This window comes from Chelonoidis abingdonii, chromosome 4 (genome assembly GCF_003597395.2).
Source record: "Chelonoidis abingdonii isolate Lonesome George chromosome 4, CheloAbing_2.0, whole genome shotgun sequence".
NCBI classification, from domain to species: domain Eukaryota; kingdom Metazoa; phylum Chordata; order Testudines; family Testudinidae; genus Chelonoidis; species Chelonoidis abingdonii.
The window spans coordinates 95,785,977-95,803,495 of record NC_133772.1 but is presented as its reverse complement, the minus strand read 5'-3'; the positions used below and the strand labels follow the sequence as shown (position 1 = coordinate 95,803,495).

The window sequence follows — 17,519 nt, the reverse complement described above, 5'->3', positions numbered from 1 at the left end:
CCTTGGGGGTGACCTTTAGCACCGACTCTGTTGAAAGAGGAAAGTAGCCGAGTGTTTATCTGGAGATGACTGAACGCTTTCCCTGGTGGAAGTTTATGGAAGCGTTAAAGGGGGCGGATAACACGATCTTTGGAGGCGCTTGGCCAATGATCTGGAGGGGCTTGGAGAGCAGATCTCAGCTGGCAGACATTTAAATGGGAGACAGCTCGGCGCTGCTGCAATTTGTAATCAAGATCCGCGATTCCCTCTATATGGACTCACTGGCAGCTCCCTCCAGGCTCCTACCCCACTGCAGCCTCTAGCGGGCCAGCAAAGTAACCCACTCCAGGCAAGAGACCCGTGTGCAGCAAGAGACTTCACCGCTCCCGCTGACCACAGACCGCACAGGAGGGGGAGCAGCAGGCAGAGCAGGTGAGTGGGACGATTATTTCTTACCGATCTCTCTTTATACGGGCTCCTCCTGGGCATGAAAACAGCCAGGCTCTTTAAGCGACAAGGTGATAACTTCGGTGCTAGCCCATCCCTGGTGTAACAGCACTGACCTCAGAGGAGTTACGCCAGGGATACATTTAGCCACTTTTCTGATTTTTGGTTTGATTGAGTCTCTTTCTCCCTCTCGCCCCTTCCCCCCAATCGCTCTCCCTCGCGTTAAAAGAAATAGTCCTTAATTAATTGCTGTCTTGCAAAAGTCTCGAGACCTTTGATTTTGCAAACAGCTCCTCTGAGGAATGACACAACCCTCCCCCCCAGCTCAGATGCAATGGAGCAGACAGAAAGGTATTTCCACTCTCAATGCTTGAGATTATATTTATCTCCCTAGACAAACATAAGGATTGCAAAAGCCCAATTAGCTCTGCCTGTCATCTCCGCCTACAGCATAATTCCCAGAAAATTGGATTCGGCGCCCATCAGACATGCAGCAAAATCCCAGTCCGGCATCTGCGAGGAGTGACTGAAAACTAGGGAGGGAGGTTAGGGGGGAAATCACTGATCCTGGCTGGAGGCTCCCAGGTATTAGGGCTCCCAGCCCCGTGTGCCGCAGCCCCAGCCGCGATCCCAGGCGAGTCGGGCTCGGGGTGGGGCAGTTTCCCGGGATCTGGAGGGATGGTCTCCATTGAACACTCCTTGATAAAGGAGAAGTGTCAATTTCCAAGCTGGCCTGCCCTCCTCAGCCAGACTGGAAGCGATCCCAGGAGAGCCCGGCGGGACAGATGCAGCTCGCGGAGGGGGTGTTTGCATTAGCCAGTCTAGTGCGGCAGGAAGCTCCGGGTGCTGGGAGATTGACTAGCTCGCACCCAGAAGCCCTCCCGTAGCCCCAAAGGTGCCGTAAGACGCCCGCGCTCTCTGTGGCGCGACCCTTCTAGCTAGCGCGGAGCTGGAGCGCGGCGGGCCGCGGAAGACACGCGGAATCCCTGTCCAGGGTCATTGCGTCTCCTCCCCTGGCAGCGGCTCTTGCGCTGGGCGGGTGTTCGCCGCTCGGAAGCTGGGCACGGGCCAGAGCTCCCTTGCTCACGGGGGGATGCTGGGACCTGGAGCCCTCGGGCATTTTGCTGTTGTTACCCTGGCGACTTCCCTGCCTCTTTCGGGGAACGTGCCAGCCCGGGCACTTGAACACACCAGCACCAATCCCAGCCCCACGCGGGAGCTCCCAGCTCTGCCCCTGGCTCGGCCTCGGCTCGCCAGGTCTCTGCGCGCTGCGTCTAGCCCAGCGGCCCCTGTTCTCGCCGCTCTGCGCACAGCCGCGCGGATCCAAACCGAGCCCCGCCGAGCTTCCCGCGTGCAGACAAGCCAGCGACCGCTCGGGCCCAGGTGCTGCACGCCTGGCCCAGCCGGACCTGCGAGGGAAGCGCAAGATCGGGTCTGCCAGCCACCCCGGCTTGCGGCTGCCCGGGACGCGCACTGCACAGCGAAGCGCGCTTCTCCCTTCCCCTGCCGGCTTGGTGAGCCCGCCCGCTGCCGCCCCTGCGCCTTTCCCGGCCCTGCGCCTCCTGCCAGACTCCGGCCGGGCCGATGTCCCACCCGGCTCTGCAAGCCCCAGCCCCACTAACAGCGAGTCTCCTTGCGCGGAACCCAGTCACCTGCCCTGCGCAGGCCCCTGTCTACCAGGGCTGAGGCGCTTTCAAAGCCTCTCCTGGGCAGTGCCGCAAAAGAGCGGATCGTGCAAAGCGGGGCCTTTCCGGGACCGGCTGAGCTCGACGGCTCCGCAAGGGAAGGGGAAACTCCGCATTCCTCTAGCGCTGGTCCCCACGCATCTCCGCCAAGCACTGCTCGGGGCTGCATGCGGCCCCGGAACGCTGCTCCCCCCGGGAGCTCTGCTTTGCGCCCGAGAGCTGCCCCGGCTGGTATTTCCGCGGGAAGGGGCCGGCTTCACCATTTCCCTGGCGCGATAGTGTTTCATTGGAGAGGTTTGTTCCTGCATCGCCGTATTTCTAACGGTTTGTCCGTCAGCACGATGTGCATAGACTCGACGTACCCAGCATGGCTCATAAGTATCAGGCCTGAGTTAAAAAAGATTGCAAAGTAGAGGAGCAAAGCTCCCTTAGAAACAAGACGGGGAAGTTAAATCTGCTGCTTAGCCACTGGGCGTGATGTTAAAGTGGATCATTTAATTTGCAACAACCTGAGAACATGACGAAAACGGATACCTTCGGTGCCGGGTGTGTCACAAACATTTCTCCCACAAGCCCCTCCCCCAATGATGCTGTGAGAAGGGAAGCTGATTGCGATCGGGGTTTTAGTTAGTCCCATCAAGGCTCGGCTAGGACTCTAGGTACTACGGTGGTGGGATCTTACACATGGGGAAGATAGATTGGCAGGACAGTGCGGCAGCAGACCATTTCTCGGCTCGGGAAGCCGGAAAGGAAAGGGTGACCTGCTGAAGGAAGCCTATAGCATCACTTCGTGTTTTGCGTCTGAAAACTGTTCTCTTTAGCCATAAGACCCAGGTCTGGATATGTAACTAACAAAGAGAGCCTCTTCCTGATAAACTCCCCCCCTCACCCAGCTACCATTGTGCACAGCGAGGCTTATTTTGTTAACCAACAATGTTCTCAATATGCATAAAATGTAGATATATTGTTCTTAGATCTCCAGTCCAATGGCATGGAGATTTATAAAATCAACGGGGAGCTCAACAATATATGTGGCCGTGGGTTTAGTTGTATATATATTATATATGTGTTCTTAGCCCCAGCTTCCTTTGGATTTTACATACTGATATTGGTAACTAGAAGAGCAATCTCTGACATTCCCTTCCCTCTCCACTGTAAGCTACTGAGAAGTATCCAAGACACACACAGCTGACGCTGTGTATGAATAAGTAGCACTCATGCTCAAATGTTTCTGGTTCTTCCTAGAGCTCAGATGCTAGGTGGGCTAGGATATTTGTTTTTGTCTTTGCTATGCAAGCCAGAATTGTGCAAGGCTTTCCCTAGCAGCAGCCTTTGAATATGTATTACTGTCTACTACCGCAAAACCACATCAGTACTTTCGAAAGATGTGGAGCAAAATCCCACTAGCCTCACTGACAGGCATAGTCTTATTGAAAACAATGGTACTACTCCCATGGGGAAGGCAAGTCTGGATCTGACCCATGCGCATACTCATAATACACAACGGAGTTTTAGTCCTGATTTCCTATGCGACTGTAGTTTAATAGACGAAGGGTGGGATTTTCAAAGGCACTTGACAGAAAAATAGATTGGCATTCTACAGAGTGGTTTCTCTACCATCTTACTCACCAGGAGTTGCTTGCCATTTTAATGCATCTGAAATCCCACCAAACGAAGAAGTTGGTTTTGTTAGTCTAACCTCGATAAATATTCTCTCTTTGTGGCTTGCCCCTTCCACTGCTTTTCCTGTACTTCAAACAGCTGCATTACTGAAACATTAAGCAAGGACATTACTATACTTCATATAATAAACCGTGAATAAAAATATTTTGCTCCTTGGAGACACAAGAGGTGGTACAAACCTCTTTAATTTGTATAATAGCCAAGAAGTTGGGCTCTGATTGTTTCCTTGGATACTATATGAGGATCAATCAGTAAATATATTTAATCACATTTTATCATAGGTGCTGGCAATAGGGGCTCGGGGGCTGTCATGCCCCCCTGGCTTGAAGTGATTTCCATTATATACAGGGTTTGCAGTTTGGTACCCCTACTATACAAATTGTTCCAGCACCCATGCATCTTATGGAAATAAATTTTGGGAATTTCCCATAATAGTCTCCCATTAGATTCAGATAATGAAAGTGTGCCACTGACTTCATTGGAGCCAGGATTTTACCCAACATTTTTAAGCAAGCTGCATTGTAGTAATACTTCAATACTATTATAGTGTAGGAGTTCACAATGGAACTAAAATGCCTTTAAATTTGACTGAAATCCTTAATCAGTAGCAGAAAGCATCCATAAACTAAAAACGCACAGTACTTTTTAATAATGAAATGGAAGGGATTTTATGTTTCTTCTAACTGATGCCATTGCTAATTCATTAAATGGCTTGATCTTCTTGGGTGATTAGAGTTTCTCCTCTAGACAATCTAAAGCACCATATAAGTGTAAAATATTATTACTATTGGACCGCAGTGCTGCTCCCACTGAAGACAATACAAAGCCTCTGCTGGCTTTAGGATTGGACCTGAACTGATGAAAAGCAGAGCTCTAAACTTGAATCTTGGCAATTAAGTAAAGGAGGAATTGATTTTCAGAAATTTTGTTAGTCATTTTAATGCTATTGGATCTTAGGGATGAGCCAGCTCCCATGGAAGTCAAGGAGAGTTGGATTGGGCCTTCATATTTGTAGTTTGTGTTTACTGAATTGTTAAGGAGATTTTTCAGTTCACGTTTCTGATTCTCCCAGTGTTTCTGTAATACTCAGAATGTCACATAACTTGCTCTTGAACATTTTGCAGAAACCTGGCATTCAAGATGTATGGGCCTGATCCCATGTGCACATAAGCCCCATTGTAGACAAGAAGGTATGCAAGGAAGCAGGCTCTTTATTTAATGAGAGATTTTGTCTGATTGATCACATTTCAATTATGAAACAATCTGGCTACCTCATTGCACAATGTCACTTGTAATTTTTTGCAGTGTAGACTTTTTAAGTTCTACAAAATTTAAGATTGATAAGGCTCTGGTTCATAAAGGACTACATTGTTCCTATACCATGAGGCCATGCAGATGAACAATCCCCTGCATGTGGGCATTATTTTGGGTTCAGGTCTTGTGTAGAATGTAGGAGCTGCACTTTAGATGCAATCCGGGTCCACACGTCCCAAGCAGAGATGGATGGGTGCCCAGAGGGAAATAAATTGCACCCTTTCAAGGGCTGCAAGTGAAGTCCTCACTAAGTAAGCAAGTCACAATCTCCGCCCACACCCAGGCTACTCCTCTGTTGGTGCAGTTTAAGGCACAATCTAGCCCTGAATGATCACATTCATTTTTATTATTCTGAATTGTTTTTTGAAGTGGCCAATATATTGAATTTTGAAAAATGTTTTCCGTGTCACTAATTTTCATGATGACCCAATCTACCTTTTAAATATGTACAAAGTGTTTTCCATCCTTTGGGGGTGGAGGGTCACAATCCTGCAAACAATTACTACCTTACATTTCCTTAAGTACAGCCTTAAGTGCTTTCTGAATAAGGATGCTTTCTTGAACCTGAGCCTTAGTGCTTACCACTGATGGAAACAACTACGCTTGGTAGTAATTGTTTGCAGGACTGGGCTCTATATGACAAACTGGAATAGCTATTCACAAGTTGCCTTCAAAGAGCCTTTTAAAAAGGGAGGAGGAAGGGGAGTGACATACAGATGACAAGTTTAAAAAACAAAAACGATGCTTCGGCTTTTTAGGAATATGCACATTGGCAATAACCAATTGAAAAATGGAACACTAAATGAATACCTGAAGTTCCTTGTGCTGCCTAGAAACTAGCATGTGATTTTTCTGTTTTATGCAGTGATGACTTTTTTTTTTAAGGTTCTGGCACCATACTGACTAAAGAACAAACACTTTAAAAATACTGTCTAATTATAGTGTGGACATGTAGTCATCCAAGAGATGGTAACAGCCCTCGATGGAGTCATTCTGGTCTCCTGAGAAAATAAACAGTGTTTTATAACCAGTCTTCTTTTAAATTAGTTTAAAGACAAAACATGGAAACTAAATTAAAAAAGAAACCTGTTTGAATAACATTTTCGTTGTAATACAAACTGAAAAAAGGCAGGACATGTTCAGTCCAAGCTGACATTTGAAATTATGTAGTGTTACTTTCAATTAGAATCTCCCAGGTTTTTTTTGTCATTGTTGGTTTGTGTCAGACCCTTAAGGTTATTAAAACTGCATGTCTTGTTCAGTATTTCATTTAGATATTAAAAGCAACCCTTCTACATTCTCCGTAGGATCAATCAAGAATGCAAAGCTTGGTGTTATATTTGTTGTATTTCAATCTTTTTATGTACGAAGTTCTTTTCAAACACAAGCACACACTGATACATTAATCTAAATGAATAAAGTGAATGCACTTAGCTATTTTGCCTATCTCAATCTCTGGGCACACCAACAATTTATTAAAAAACACTTAAAATAATATCTTAAGACTATAAGTAAGTCTATATGTCATAACATCTTCCCAAACCCAGTGAATCCTAACTCTACCTCTTTCATTTTTTCAATCAGGGACATCTGTGAACATCATAATGTAAATGTTTCATGCAATTTTGGAAAATGCCAGGAACTAAGAAATTAACATGCATGTTTTATGGCTGTGATTCTCAGTCTGTAGTTCTGTAGACAGCTCTCATAATGTCTATCTGGTTCGCTATCTGATTTGTCTTGGTCTCAGGCAGAACATGTGAAACAATCATCACAGGAGTGCTCCTTCCAATCCCTGATACAATACGGGGAGTGCTGAGCTCATGGAATGGAGGTGTGGCAGTTGCTTAACCTGGGACGTGTGTCAAAAAGGCTCTGGTGCAAGTAAGGGAGGTATCCACAGCTGATCCAACCACCAGGAGAGGTTATATAGAAAGAAGACCTTCAGAAGCTGGTAGAGGGGAGGGAAGATACTTGTGCCATCAGACACAGGGAGGGGAGATAAGATGTGAAACATCATGACACTGAGTCACATCAGTGCAATGTCCGGAGCTTGAAGAGGTCTGAAAAAAGTATTTGGGGAGGGTCTTATCACCCCTACATCTTCCCATTCCCCATCCAACAATTAATTCTACCCTTAGCCTCCAAATCAGCTTCTACCAATTTTGCACATTCCAGCTTCACATCAGTTCTGTTCCCTTGCCCTCCATTAATTTTGCCCCTACATTTGTTCTTCTTCCCTTCCCCCCATCAGGTATGCCACTCTTTCCCCTCCCCCCTGCCATCTCACATCTGTTCCTCCTGCAACTCCAGAGGTTTTTAACCCTTCTTCCCATTCCCAACTCAAGTGTTGCAGGGAGAGCTAGAGGAGGTGGAGAAGCAGAGAGGAGCTATGCTGTTTCTTCCAAGAGGAGGGGGAAGTAGGGAACAGAGCTGCCCTGAGCTGCTGGGCTCTTTCTGCTCTTTCTGCCCTTATCAATCCCCTCCTGTGACAGCAGCTTTGGCTCCTGGTGGAACAGCTTGGCCTGCTTCCTGCAGCAGCCCTGATTGGCTGCTCTTCCTCAGGAGGCAGGCAAGTAGGGAAAGCACCCAACCAGAGGGGGTTTACCCCCAGCAGAAATGAAATATGCACCCCCCCAGCCACCTGGCTTGAGTTTTAGAAATTTTATTTCCCAGGCTTGCGACCTGGTGCAACCGGTGCACTTCCTCAAGTGTTGCAAACTGGCCCTAAGTCACCGCTGTGAAGCCTCTCATACCATTGTGCAAAGGAGTCTATTTGTGCAAGGTGCCAAAGAGCCAGAAGAACCTTAGTTGCATTTCATGTTACACTGTTCTCTCTTCTGAGTTACACCAACCTAGACTCCATTACACTCACACTCAGTGGGCCAAAGTTCGAGGCTTGTGTAATGGGTAGATTTATACTCTGCTAAGCAAAGGGAGGTTAAGGAAGTGTAGCATATCTGAGCCTGGTTCTCCTCTCCTACACCAGTGTAAATCAAAGTAAATGGAGTTACACTGGAGTGAAAATGGTGTGAGGAGAGAAGAGAATCAAGCCACTTAAACTGGTGTAATGTACGTTGGGAGAGGAAGTGAAAGATATATGCTACACACAATTGTCAACTCCAGCTACAGTTTTCACATAGCTGGAGTTGCGTAACTTAGGTCGACTTAGCCTGGTAGCGTAGACCTGCGCTTAGACTCCCTCCAGACTGACCTAGAGACTTTTGAAATAGGATCACACTATTTTGTAGCTCTCTGCAACTCCATTTAATGCTAAAGTGTCTCTCCAGCTATTAAAGGCTGGGTATCTCTCCTCTCTGATATACGTTTCTCTTAGACCAGATGAGATATTGTACACTTGCCTTTTGCAGATTTCATATGAAATCCACAATTGTGTTTTGTTTCCTCGCTGTCCCCTACCTAGGATGATCCGCACAATGTATGCTGTTGGTGGTCTGCTTCTTCTAGCTGGAATCCTGTTACCCACAGCAGAGGGGAAAAAGAAGAACCGTGGGTCTCAGGGAGCCATCCCTCCTCCCGACAAGGATCAGCCCAATGATTCAGAGCAGACACAGCCAAAGCAGCAGCCGGGTTCAAGGCACCGAGACCGTGGAACTGGCACACCAATGCCCGCCGAAGAGGTGCTGGAGTCTAGCCAGGAAGCATTACACGTCACTGAACGCAAGTATCTTAAGCGGGATTGGTGTAAAACTCAGCCCCTCAAACAAACCATCCATGAAGAAGGCTGCAATAGTCATACTATTATCAACAGATTCTGCTATGGCCAGTGCAATTCTTTCTACATCCCACGGCACGTCCGCAAAGAGGAAGGCTCTTTTCAGTCCTGTTCCTTCTGCAAACCTAAGAAGTTCACCACTATGACAGTTACACTCAATTGCCCTGAACTTCAGCCCCCTAGAAAGAAGAAGAGGATCACGCGAGTCAAGGAATGTCGGTGTATATCCATAGATTTGGACTAGACTCTGCAGAACACTATTACACTGATGCTCCAGGCGTAGGCAATCGTCAGTGCCAGATTAAATAAGAGTGAGTGACATAACTACCGTACCTGCGTGGCTGGACACAACTGACAGGAACCAGAGTGAATCATCCAAAATATAATGTGTGTGTGTGTGTGTGTGTGTGTGTGTAACTATACAGAAGTATATGAATGTTCACTATAGAGTAAAAACATTTAAATTCATGTGTGAAATATCACCAAAGGCCTGTAAACACAAGGTTCAGTATCACATCTATGAATTAGGACCCTTAGCATACGCTCATATTCTCCCTGCTTGCTGGGTTCAGTGCAGCTGTGACTTTTGCTAATGCTCCACTGGAGACCATACTATTCACCTTCACGATATGAAGAAATATCAAATCAGAGGCATTCAGGATCTTCCAAGCATGAATTTGATCCTAAATTTAAAATAACCAATGTTAAAAGAGGTGCAGTCATAGGTGAAACCTCACTAAAAGCCACACTTCCACCAAAGTTTCTATTATGCCTTTGTTTTTTTTTAAATCAGTGTTGCTCAGAGGCCGGGTGGGGCGGAGGGGATAAGAACCGAAAGGACACAGACAGAGAGAAAACAACCCAGGGAGCTGGAAGGAAAAAGAAGGCCAAGAATTAGCAGGAAGGAGAGGAAAGGGACAGGAGGGAGTAGGAGAAGGAAGGAGAGAAAAGATGAGAAAGACAAAGGAATAAGAGGAGACATTTTCTTCTGCTACTTTTTTGCTTTAATTTATAGACAAATCCATTTGTTATAAAAAATGAAAATAAATTACAAATATGGAATTCATTCCTGAATTCTAATAACAGTCTAAATCAATTAAGATTCATTCTTATATCACTAGAGCCTCTTGATTTATTTATGGTCTTGTAATTCAGCTATCAGCTGCTTTATATATTTATGTATGTGTCTATACTGTACATGTAATATGTATATATACAGTCTCTATCTACATATGTGGGTATATATGTGCACCCAATGAGGTTATGTATTTTGTGTATCTGTACTTTCTCTCTCACACAATGTACCAATCACAAAAAAATCTCAGTATACAACATCAAGCACAAAATGGCAGTAATTTAGCATATAAAGAGCAAAGCAAAAATTACAAGCATCATGTGACTGCAAATGCAATAACCACACAAGAGACAAAAGACATGGCATGCATGACTAGTAAACATTGCATTGTTATTGTTATTTTAGCTCTGCCACAGGCATGCAGTTCGTTGAAAAAGAGATGCCGAGCCTTGCCAGCAATAATCTGCTTTTTATATCCTTTGCCACAGTCTTGCATTTAAACAGGATTTGGACTAAGTAAAGAGAATTTCCTGAAAATTAAGGGCTAAATGCTCCCCTTCTGGAGAAAAAGTCACGTGAGGGGAATAGTAACTCCTACAACTCCATGGGCTTCACCTGCAGAGTTATCCTGTTATTCTCCCCTTAGGGAGTGCAGAAAGTCTTGCAGGAGACTCTAGAGATTCCAGCACAGCTGTACAGAATGTGAGCCACTCCCCACTTCACCCTAATATTCACTTCCTCACTCACTCAGCAGCCATGCGGCTGCTTTCGCCCTCCCCAAGCCTATCTCACAGAGTGCTTCCTGTTTCCACAAGCAGCAATTTCACAGTGTTTACCAGCCAGGTGAAGAAGGAAACAAGCCACGTAGAATGGCTGCTTCTGAGCACATCCCCAGCGATAAGTTTCAGTCTGATCTCACATCAGTGAAAAGGCCTATTTCTGCCACTGTTGATGTCACTGGGATCAGGATTGGGCCATAAATCAGGAGTAACCCCAGTGAAGGTAGAAATTCCATTCTAAAGTTACCCTTATATAAAATCAGTGTGTGAGAGAGAATTAGGCCCACTGGGTTTGTGTGGAGGGGCTTCTAGTCTAGGAGACAGCTTGCCACTGAGGTGCCTTTTCTTTTCTTCTGTATGCACAGGCCACAACTGGCAATATTTGAACAACTGTGCTTCCTCATAGTCTGTGCTTCACAACAGAGGGGGGAGTATAGGGTCTTAATTTCGGAGCAATTCACAAAGTATTTATATCCATCTGGACTCCGAGAAAGACAATTATTCTATTATTATTATGCCAAAAGGGAAAATACAGCATTGGCATATCACAAATACAGGAACTGTTCAGTCATTTATTTAAAAGCCACAGCTATTACACAACGTATCACACAGTTATTGGCAAATCCTACATTTCTGAATTTAATATATTTTTACTGTAAGATCCACAACAGCGCCATCTGTAACACTAAGATTGCAAATCAGTGATTCATATCATTAAACTGTACACATTGGATCTGGCGTCTTCTGACTTTGCTGTTCTGACATGTTTCTGCATGGATTTTAAAAACTAAAATCTGGAGTTACAGGAGGTAAATTTCCACTGTGTGGAATGTGAATAGTTAGAAAAATATGGATATTTAATGTTGTTATTAATACAAAGCTTTTTTTGTTGATATGATAGGGGGTTTGTTTTCCCTTGAATGACTTCTTCCGAGTTGATGAAAATGAAAAGTCATTCTGAAACCTGGCTGAAAGCTTTAAACTAGTTATTGTTTCTGTTCAGTGAACAGATACACAGCTAGGGGGTGAAATCCTGCCCCCTCCCCATTGAAGTCAATGGCAAAACTCCTATTGACTTTAATAGGGCCATGATTTCACCCTAGGTTGCTAAGGACCATATCCTCAAAGATATCCTCATTGGAAGTTAGGCGCCTAACGACCTTTGAGGATCTGGGCCTAAGTCCCTATACTCCAAAACCAGCAGACAAAGCTTTAGATGTTTCTGGCTCCTTTATTTAACATTCCTTAGAGGTTAACTGTTTTTGAAGCAAAATTTGTGAAGCTTTTAAGATGTACATAAAGGAACAGTCAGTTACCTATGCAAAGAGCACAAAAGACACCCCCTCCCCCTTTAGGCAAAATCAAGTGTAAATTTTATACAACAGACTTTTGTGAATTGCTAGTTACTGCTTGGGATTAAAAAGTTCTGCTGACTTACAATTATACAAGATATGTAATATCTACCACAATATATATTTAAGTGTCTGCTTTAGTCTAACCTCCCTTCCCCCAACTGATTATATAACCTAAGGCTGCAGTGTTTTCATTCTCAGTCTCATGAAACAAATTTTAGTTTTAAAATGAAATTCTAATAATTTTGCAACTGAATAGAATTGGACTCTGTCTCCCCCCCACACCCAGCATTTTATATGTCAGTTTAACTGCTATTAAATAAATAAAACAGCTTCTTCAGTCCATTTCTTTTGGTTTCCATTTTTCCACTTCCCTAAGTTTCCAGCTCGCTCTGGGTCTGTTGTACTGATCTTTGACTTCCGTGGTTTCTTCTAATTAAAAAAGGTCTTAAATTCTGACAGTGAGACAAGCAATGGCACCATCATTCACCACGGCTACTTCAATAAGGTCTTTAAATGAGATCTGTCACTTCCCCACGCCCCTCAACAATTTATAGAAGGAAAATCTCAATCCTTATTCACACTTTTTCCCTTGTAAACTCTACAACGACAGCTCAAAACTGTAAATCAAACTTGAAATGCTGAGGCTTTAGAGACAGACATGGGCCAGCCTCAGCACAACATTACTCCACTTTCAGGCCAGTGCTATCGCCATTGCTTTTACCCCCAATCTTTTACAAAGTATATGCAGTACTGGCAACGTACCTACTTGCTAATACTTTAAGAACTGTAAATAGAGACATATAGGCTGAACCCTAAGGACAGACCTGGAAGACTTTAAAAGGAAATTTTGCTCTGGGGAAAGGTACCAGACTTACAGCCAGAGAGGCTGGCCTCCTCCCTGGAGTGGATAGAACATGACCAGTAGCAATGTAAGCTTTACCACTCTAACCTGTCAATCTGTTTCACACTTGCCCACAGTGTAGTGTGGGAGAGTAGGTCAGTCCCAATGCTTGTGAAATCCTACTGGATTCAGGGATGGTGAGTATCGTTTAACATGGATCACGGAACAGTTGGTAGTGATAATGCAAGTCAGAGTCATGTACCTTGTGGCTCAATAAAATTACATTGGCATGTTCAAAAATACACCATTATGACTGAGATGTAGACTGGGGCTTTAGAGAGCACCAACACACAGGCAAAAGTGTTGGCGCATGGTTAGAACAGAAGATGGAGCTGGGTGTGAGATGCTCTGGATTCCAATTCCAGAGGTGGAAGAACCTGGTCATCGGTGGGGAGCTGATGGAGTCCCATGTGTGCATCTGCACATTAGACTGCGTGATGGTGGTTGTTTTGTTTTGTATAAACTTTGAATTCACCTGTGTGCTGTAGTTCTCCCATAGTTCTTTTGTGCTTTTAAAGTTTGTAAACAGAATAATAATAAAGTAACATATATTTTTTGTATTTAAAATTCAATTTGACTCTTTTGGGGTCTGGATCATGGGCGTAGCTAGATAGTAATAGAGCTACAGGAATAGATTTGCAAAGCTGAATTATTTTTTAGAAAAGGATGCAAAATGGAGGGGAAACCTCTTCCACTCATTCTGACTTTAGCCAATGGATGTCTTTTAGGTATGATGGTGCATTATTTATGTTACAGTAAACCATTACATTTAATAATACACGTTGCACTTACATAGGACCTTTCAAGTAAAATTCATACGTTGCTTAGCAGTGGCGAGCATTGTATAGATATGGAAGCTGAGGCACATAGTGAGACATGACAGTAACCCTAAGAAGACTTGCCATGGTAGAAGGTTAGAGTGAGTATTATTTTCCTGCCTTCCCAAACCATATGGCCACATTAAGGATGTCTGGATTGCAACACTGGACAATGGGAGAAGAGCCAGAGATGCATGTCTGACACTCCGTCAAATGAATGAGTGTAGAGGGGTGGTGAATAGGCAACACTGTGGTTCAATCCCCACCTACTGGCCAGCAGAGCACTGTCCCCTACATGTGGCTGAGCCTAAAGCTTCAATCTAGTCCTAAGTGATTTGCCCACAGTGAAAAAGCAAAGAAATGGGACTAGAATTACCCCAGGAATAACTTTGCATCAGCAGCACAGGGGGCCAAAGTAGCTTTTGCATTTCAGTAATGAATGTCGTGGTCTCTAAAGCTCTTTGGAATCCTTGAGGGCAAATAGTATTATATTTAATATATATAGGAAGAATTCATCATAGTTTTATGGTAAGATTCTGGAGACCTGAATTCAATTGTCACCAATAGTTGCACTTGGAATGAATTTATCCAAAGTTTTTAAAGGGAAATGCAGAATAACTAGAAACTGCAGGGGAATTTAGGAATTTATTTATGTTGGGCATTGGTCAAGGCACCAGCGTTAAAATCACTGCCCAGAAACCTTTAATGACCACACGTTATCAGGGCCTGGCTTTTAGGTCTCAACTGAAAGAGACTAACTCTAGTAAAATTCAGTACCACATTTCTTTACTTATAGGATTTCTGATTTTCATTCTTAACCAATTAAAAACAGATAAAACACATCTGATTAAAAACGAACCCCCCCCCCAATTGGTGTTTGTCCAATAAACAGCAGAAAAACACTGGAAATGGTTACCACTAGTATCTAAGGGCTTGTATACCCAGAGCAGTAATGTGGACTATGGGGGTGTGATTTCTACAGGACACGAAGTATTACACATTAATTGTCAGTGTAGACCCTGCTGGTGTGCACTAAAGGTTCCCTAGTGCACCTTAACGTAATGCTGTTTGAAACAGTGCTATGTTAAAGAGTATTAGGGAACATTACAAAGAAATTACTTATTACAGCATATACTCTATAACGAGTTAAGGACATCATATACATTAGTAATTACAGTAATTACAAAGAGCCCCTTGAAAACCCCTGGTTTTTGGACAGCTACATAAAGTTCAAAAATTGCTAAAAATAACCCTCCCAAAATGAAATGTATAGACCTCAAAAACATAAGCTGTACTTACATGTTGCTCATCAAATTCTGAGAATAAAGCCATAAACACATAGCAATGTATTTGCAATAGCCAAGTCCAAAAGTGCAGCTTCATAATAGAACTTCATCAGGCATCTTCACGTAAACATCTGAAGTAGAATGTACTGTGTTTGCTGTCTGGGAATATGTCTGGTGACTTTGATAAGGTTCCCCCACAGAGAGTGTGTGGCTTGTGGCTGCCTGGATTCCTCTCCTAGCTTTTACTGTGGTTGTAGGGAGAAGTTCTGGATTTTTAATTGGCATTCGATCATGCTTCAATTATTTTCCTAAATTATTGGAAACAAAATTCATAACCTAGCCCTTTTAAGTGACTGTAAGAACAAGATGTGAAGAATAAACCACATATTGACATAAAAGGAGAATTCTTGGGTTCACATTTAAAAAAAACAAAACCTTCCAAGTTGCAATAAGCAGTAACTCTTCCTTGCTGTGATACAGATGTAACTTGCACAGTTTGGGGATGAATTGAGTAGATAATTGACACTGGCTGCCATTACATATTCAACAGAGACAAGTCTACATGATCATGTTTGCATTTCCTTTTTAAAGCATGCCTTATGGGAACAGTTATATTCCAATGCACATTAAGACAGATCAAAAGTACAAAGGTTAAACTAATATCTATTTCTCTGTTATAATTTTTATCTATATCGAATCTCTCTCTCTAGTAATATCAGTAGTGACACCAGGAGGAAAACAATTTGAAACAACATTTTTTTTTTACATAGATTATAGCCCAGGACAATGCAGACCTGGTTGATTTATCAGGTGTGCTGTATTAGATGGAGAGGGTACATGAGGCTGTTAACTATGGAGCTCCAAGCTACCCTTATAACAATCAGTAAACATTTAATGATAAGTGCTTGTTTAAGTTCCTTATTCCATGGTATCCATTTTGAATCAATGGAAGCACACCAACCCCCCGGCTCGTATTAGTAACTTAACAGGCCATAAACTGGAAATCCCTCCCATCCATACATTAATAACAATAAACATGGCATCAGAAATGTACTAAGCTCTGGCTCCGACACGTACTTTGATGCTGGTCTGCCACAGACAGCTCCCCAGGGTCATCCCAAAAAGCTCCTCTGAGTACAGCCTTAAAATGTGCTGTAGGTGCTGTGGCGGCATAGCTGCTTCAATTACCAGCCTCAGCAGCAGGTCACTTCTTGTCCTTTATTCAGCAACTGGCTAAGGTGACTGCCTTTGTTGGATGGAAATAAGGGAAAGCTACATGAAAAATAAGGGGCAAAACACCATTTCACCATTTTTCTCTCAAATGTACATTTCTACTGCCCTCAAATATTTAGTGCAGTTACCATAAACTTCAATGTAATGTTTAAAATAGTACTTACTAGTTTTAATACATTTCAATACATCTTAAAATAAGGGATAGGTGGTCTCCTTAAGGGACAAATCAATGCAAGAAGGGATGGTCCTTTAAAATAAGGGCAGGTGATCATCCTACACCTGGCTGTTCTCTGCCAGTGCTTGTTACAGGGAGAAGGGAGGACTATAAGGGTGCCATCCCCACTCGGCAGATTGTCATGAATCACTACGGACTCAGTGATTTCTAGAATTCCCAGAACCCAGGTGCATTCCTTGTACAAGTGGCAGGAAGGCAGGGAGTTGCCAGAGGTGCTGTTAGAAGCTTCGACTTTGCAGTAGACTGTCTTCAGCTGCTCGATTTGCTCTCTGCATTGTGTTGCTGTCTGGTCAATCCCCAGCACAGCCAGCCACTTGAATGTAGTTTTGTAGACATGGTCGTTTCTTGTGCTCTTGCTGAAGTTGAAAGTGTTGCTCACCCCATACCACAGCTGCGTTCCTCTGGCCAGCTAGCAGCATGCTTGATGTAGGCAATGCTGGTCATACTAATACATGGGAGGGTTAACTGTGTTTCCAGTTGAACAGTCTGCCTAGAAATGAAAGATTAAATACAGAGCAGCTGCATTTGAACCAGGAGGTTGCTGCTGGTTCCTGGGAAGCTGGTAAGAAGTTTTGGAATGGAAGATCTGGGAAGCTCAGCTCAAGGAGCTTGTGGGATAGTGCTGGCGGACTCTCCAGACCTGAGTCTGGAGACCCAGACTTGAGTTGCATCAGAGTTGCATCCACACTGCAACATGCTGGACTTTGACTCTGAGGCCAGGTCTACACTGCGACTTTAAATCGGTTTAATGGCCGATATACCGATTTAACGCTGTATCCGTTCACACGACGTCGTCATTAATATCGAGTTAAACGGCTCCTTAAATCGATTTCGGAACTCCTCCCAAACGAGAGGAGTAGCGCTAAATTCGATAGTGATAACTCGGATTAGGGTTCATGTGGACGGAAATCGACGTTATTGGCCTCCGGGCGGCATCCCAGAGTGCAGCACTGACCGCTCTGGACAGCAATCTGAACTCGGATGCAGCGGGCA

The 17,519-nt window shown here is 44.0% G+C and overlaps 1 protein-coding gene across 3 annotated transcripts; it reads left to right on the top strand.

The window, feature by feature from the left end:
* Positions 1–213: 213 nt before the first annotated feature.
* On the top strand, positions 214–9,651 carry GREM1 (gremlin 1, DAN family BMP antagonist). 3 transcript variants are annotated; one of them, XM_032788175.2, is made up of 2 exons: positions 214–411; positions 8,533–9,651. In XM_032788175.2, exon 2 carries the CDS (start codon positions 8,534–8,536, stop codon positions 9,086–9,088), a length of 555 nt encoding a protein of 184 aa, XP_032644066.1. In that variant the 5' UTR covers positions 214–411; position 8,533; the 3' UTR covers positions 9,089–9,651. The 3 variants fall into 3 exon arrangements, with proteins under 3 accessions (XP_032644066.1, XP_032644068.1, XP_032644067.1); XM_032788177.2 differs by lacking the exon at positions 214–411 and adding an exon at positions 953–1,011; XM_032788176.2 differs by lacking the exon at positions 214–411 and adding an exon at positions 1,166–1,321.
* Positions 9,652–17,519: the final 7,868 nt, after the last annotated feature.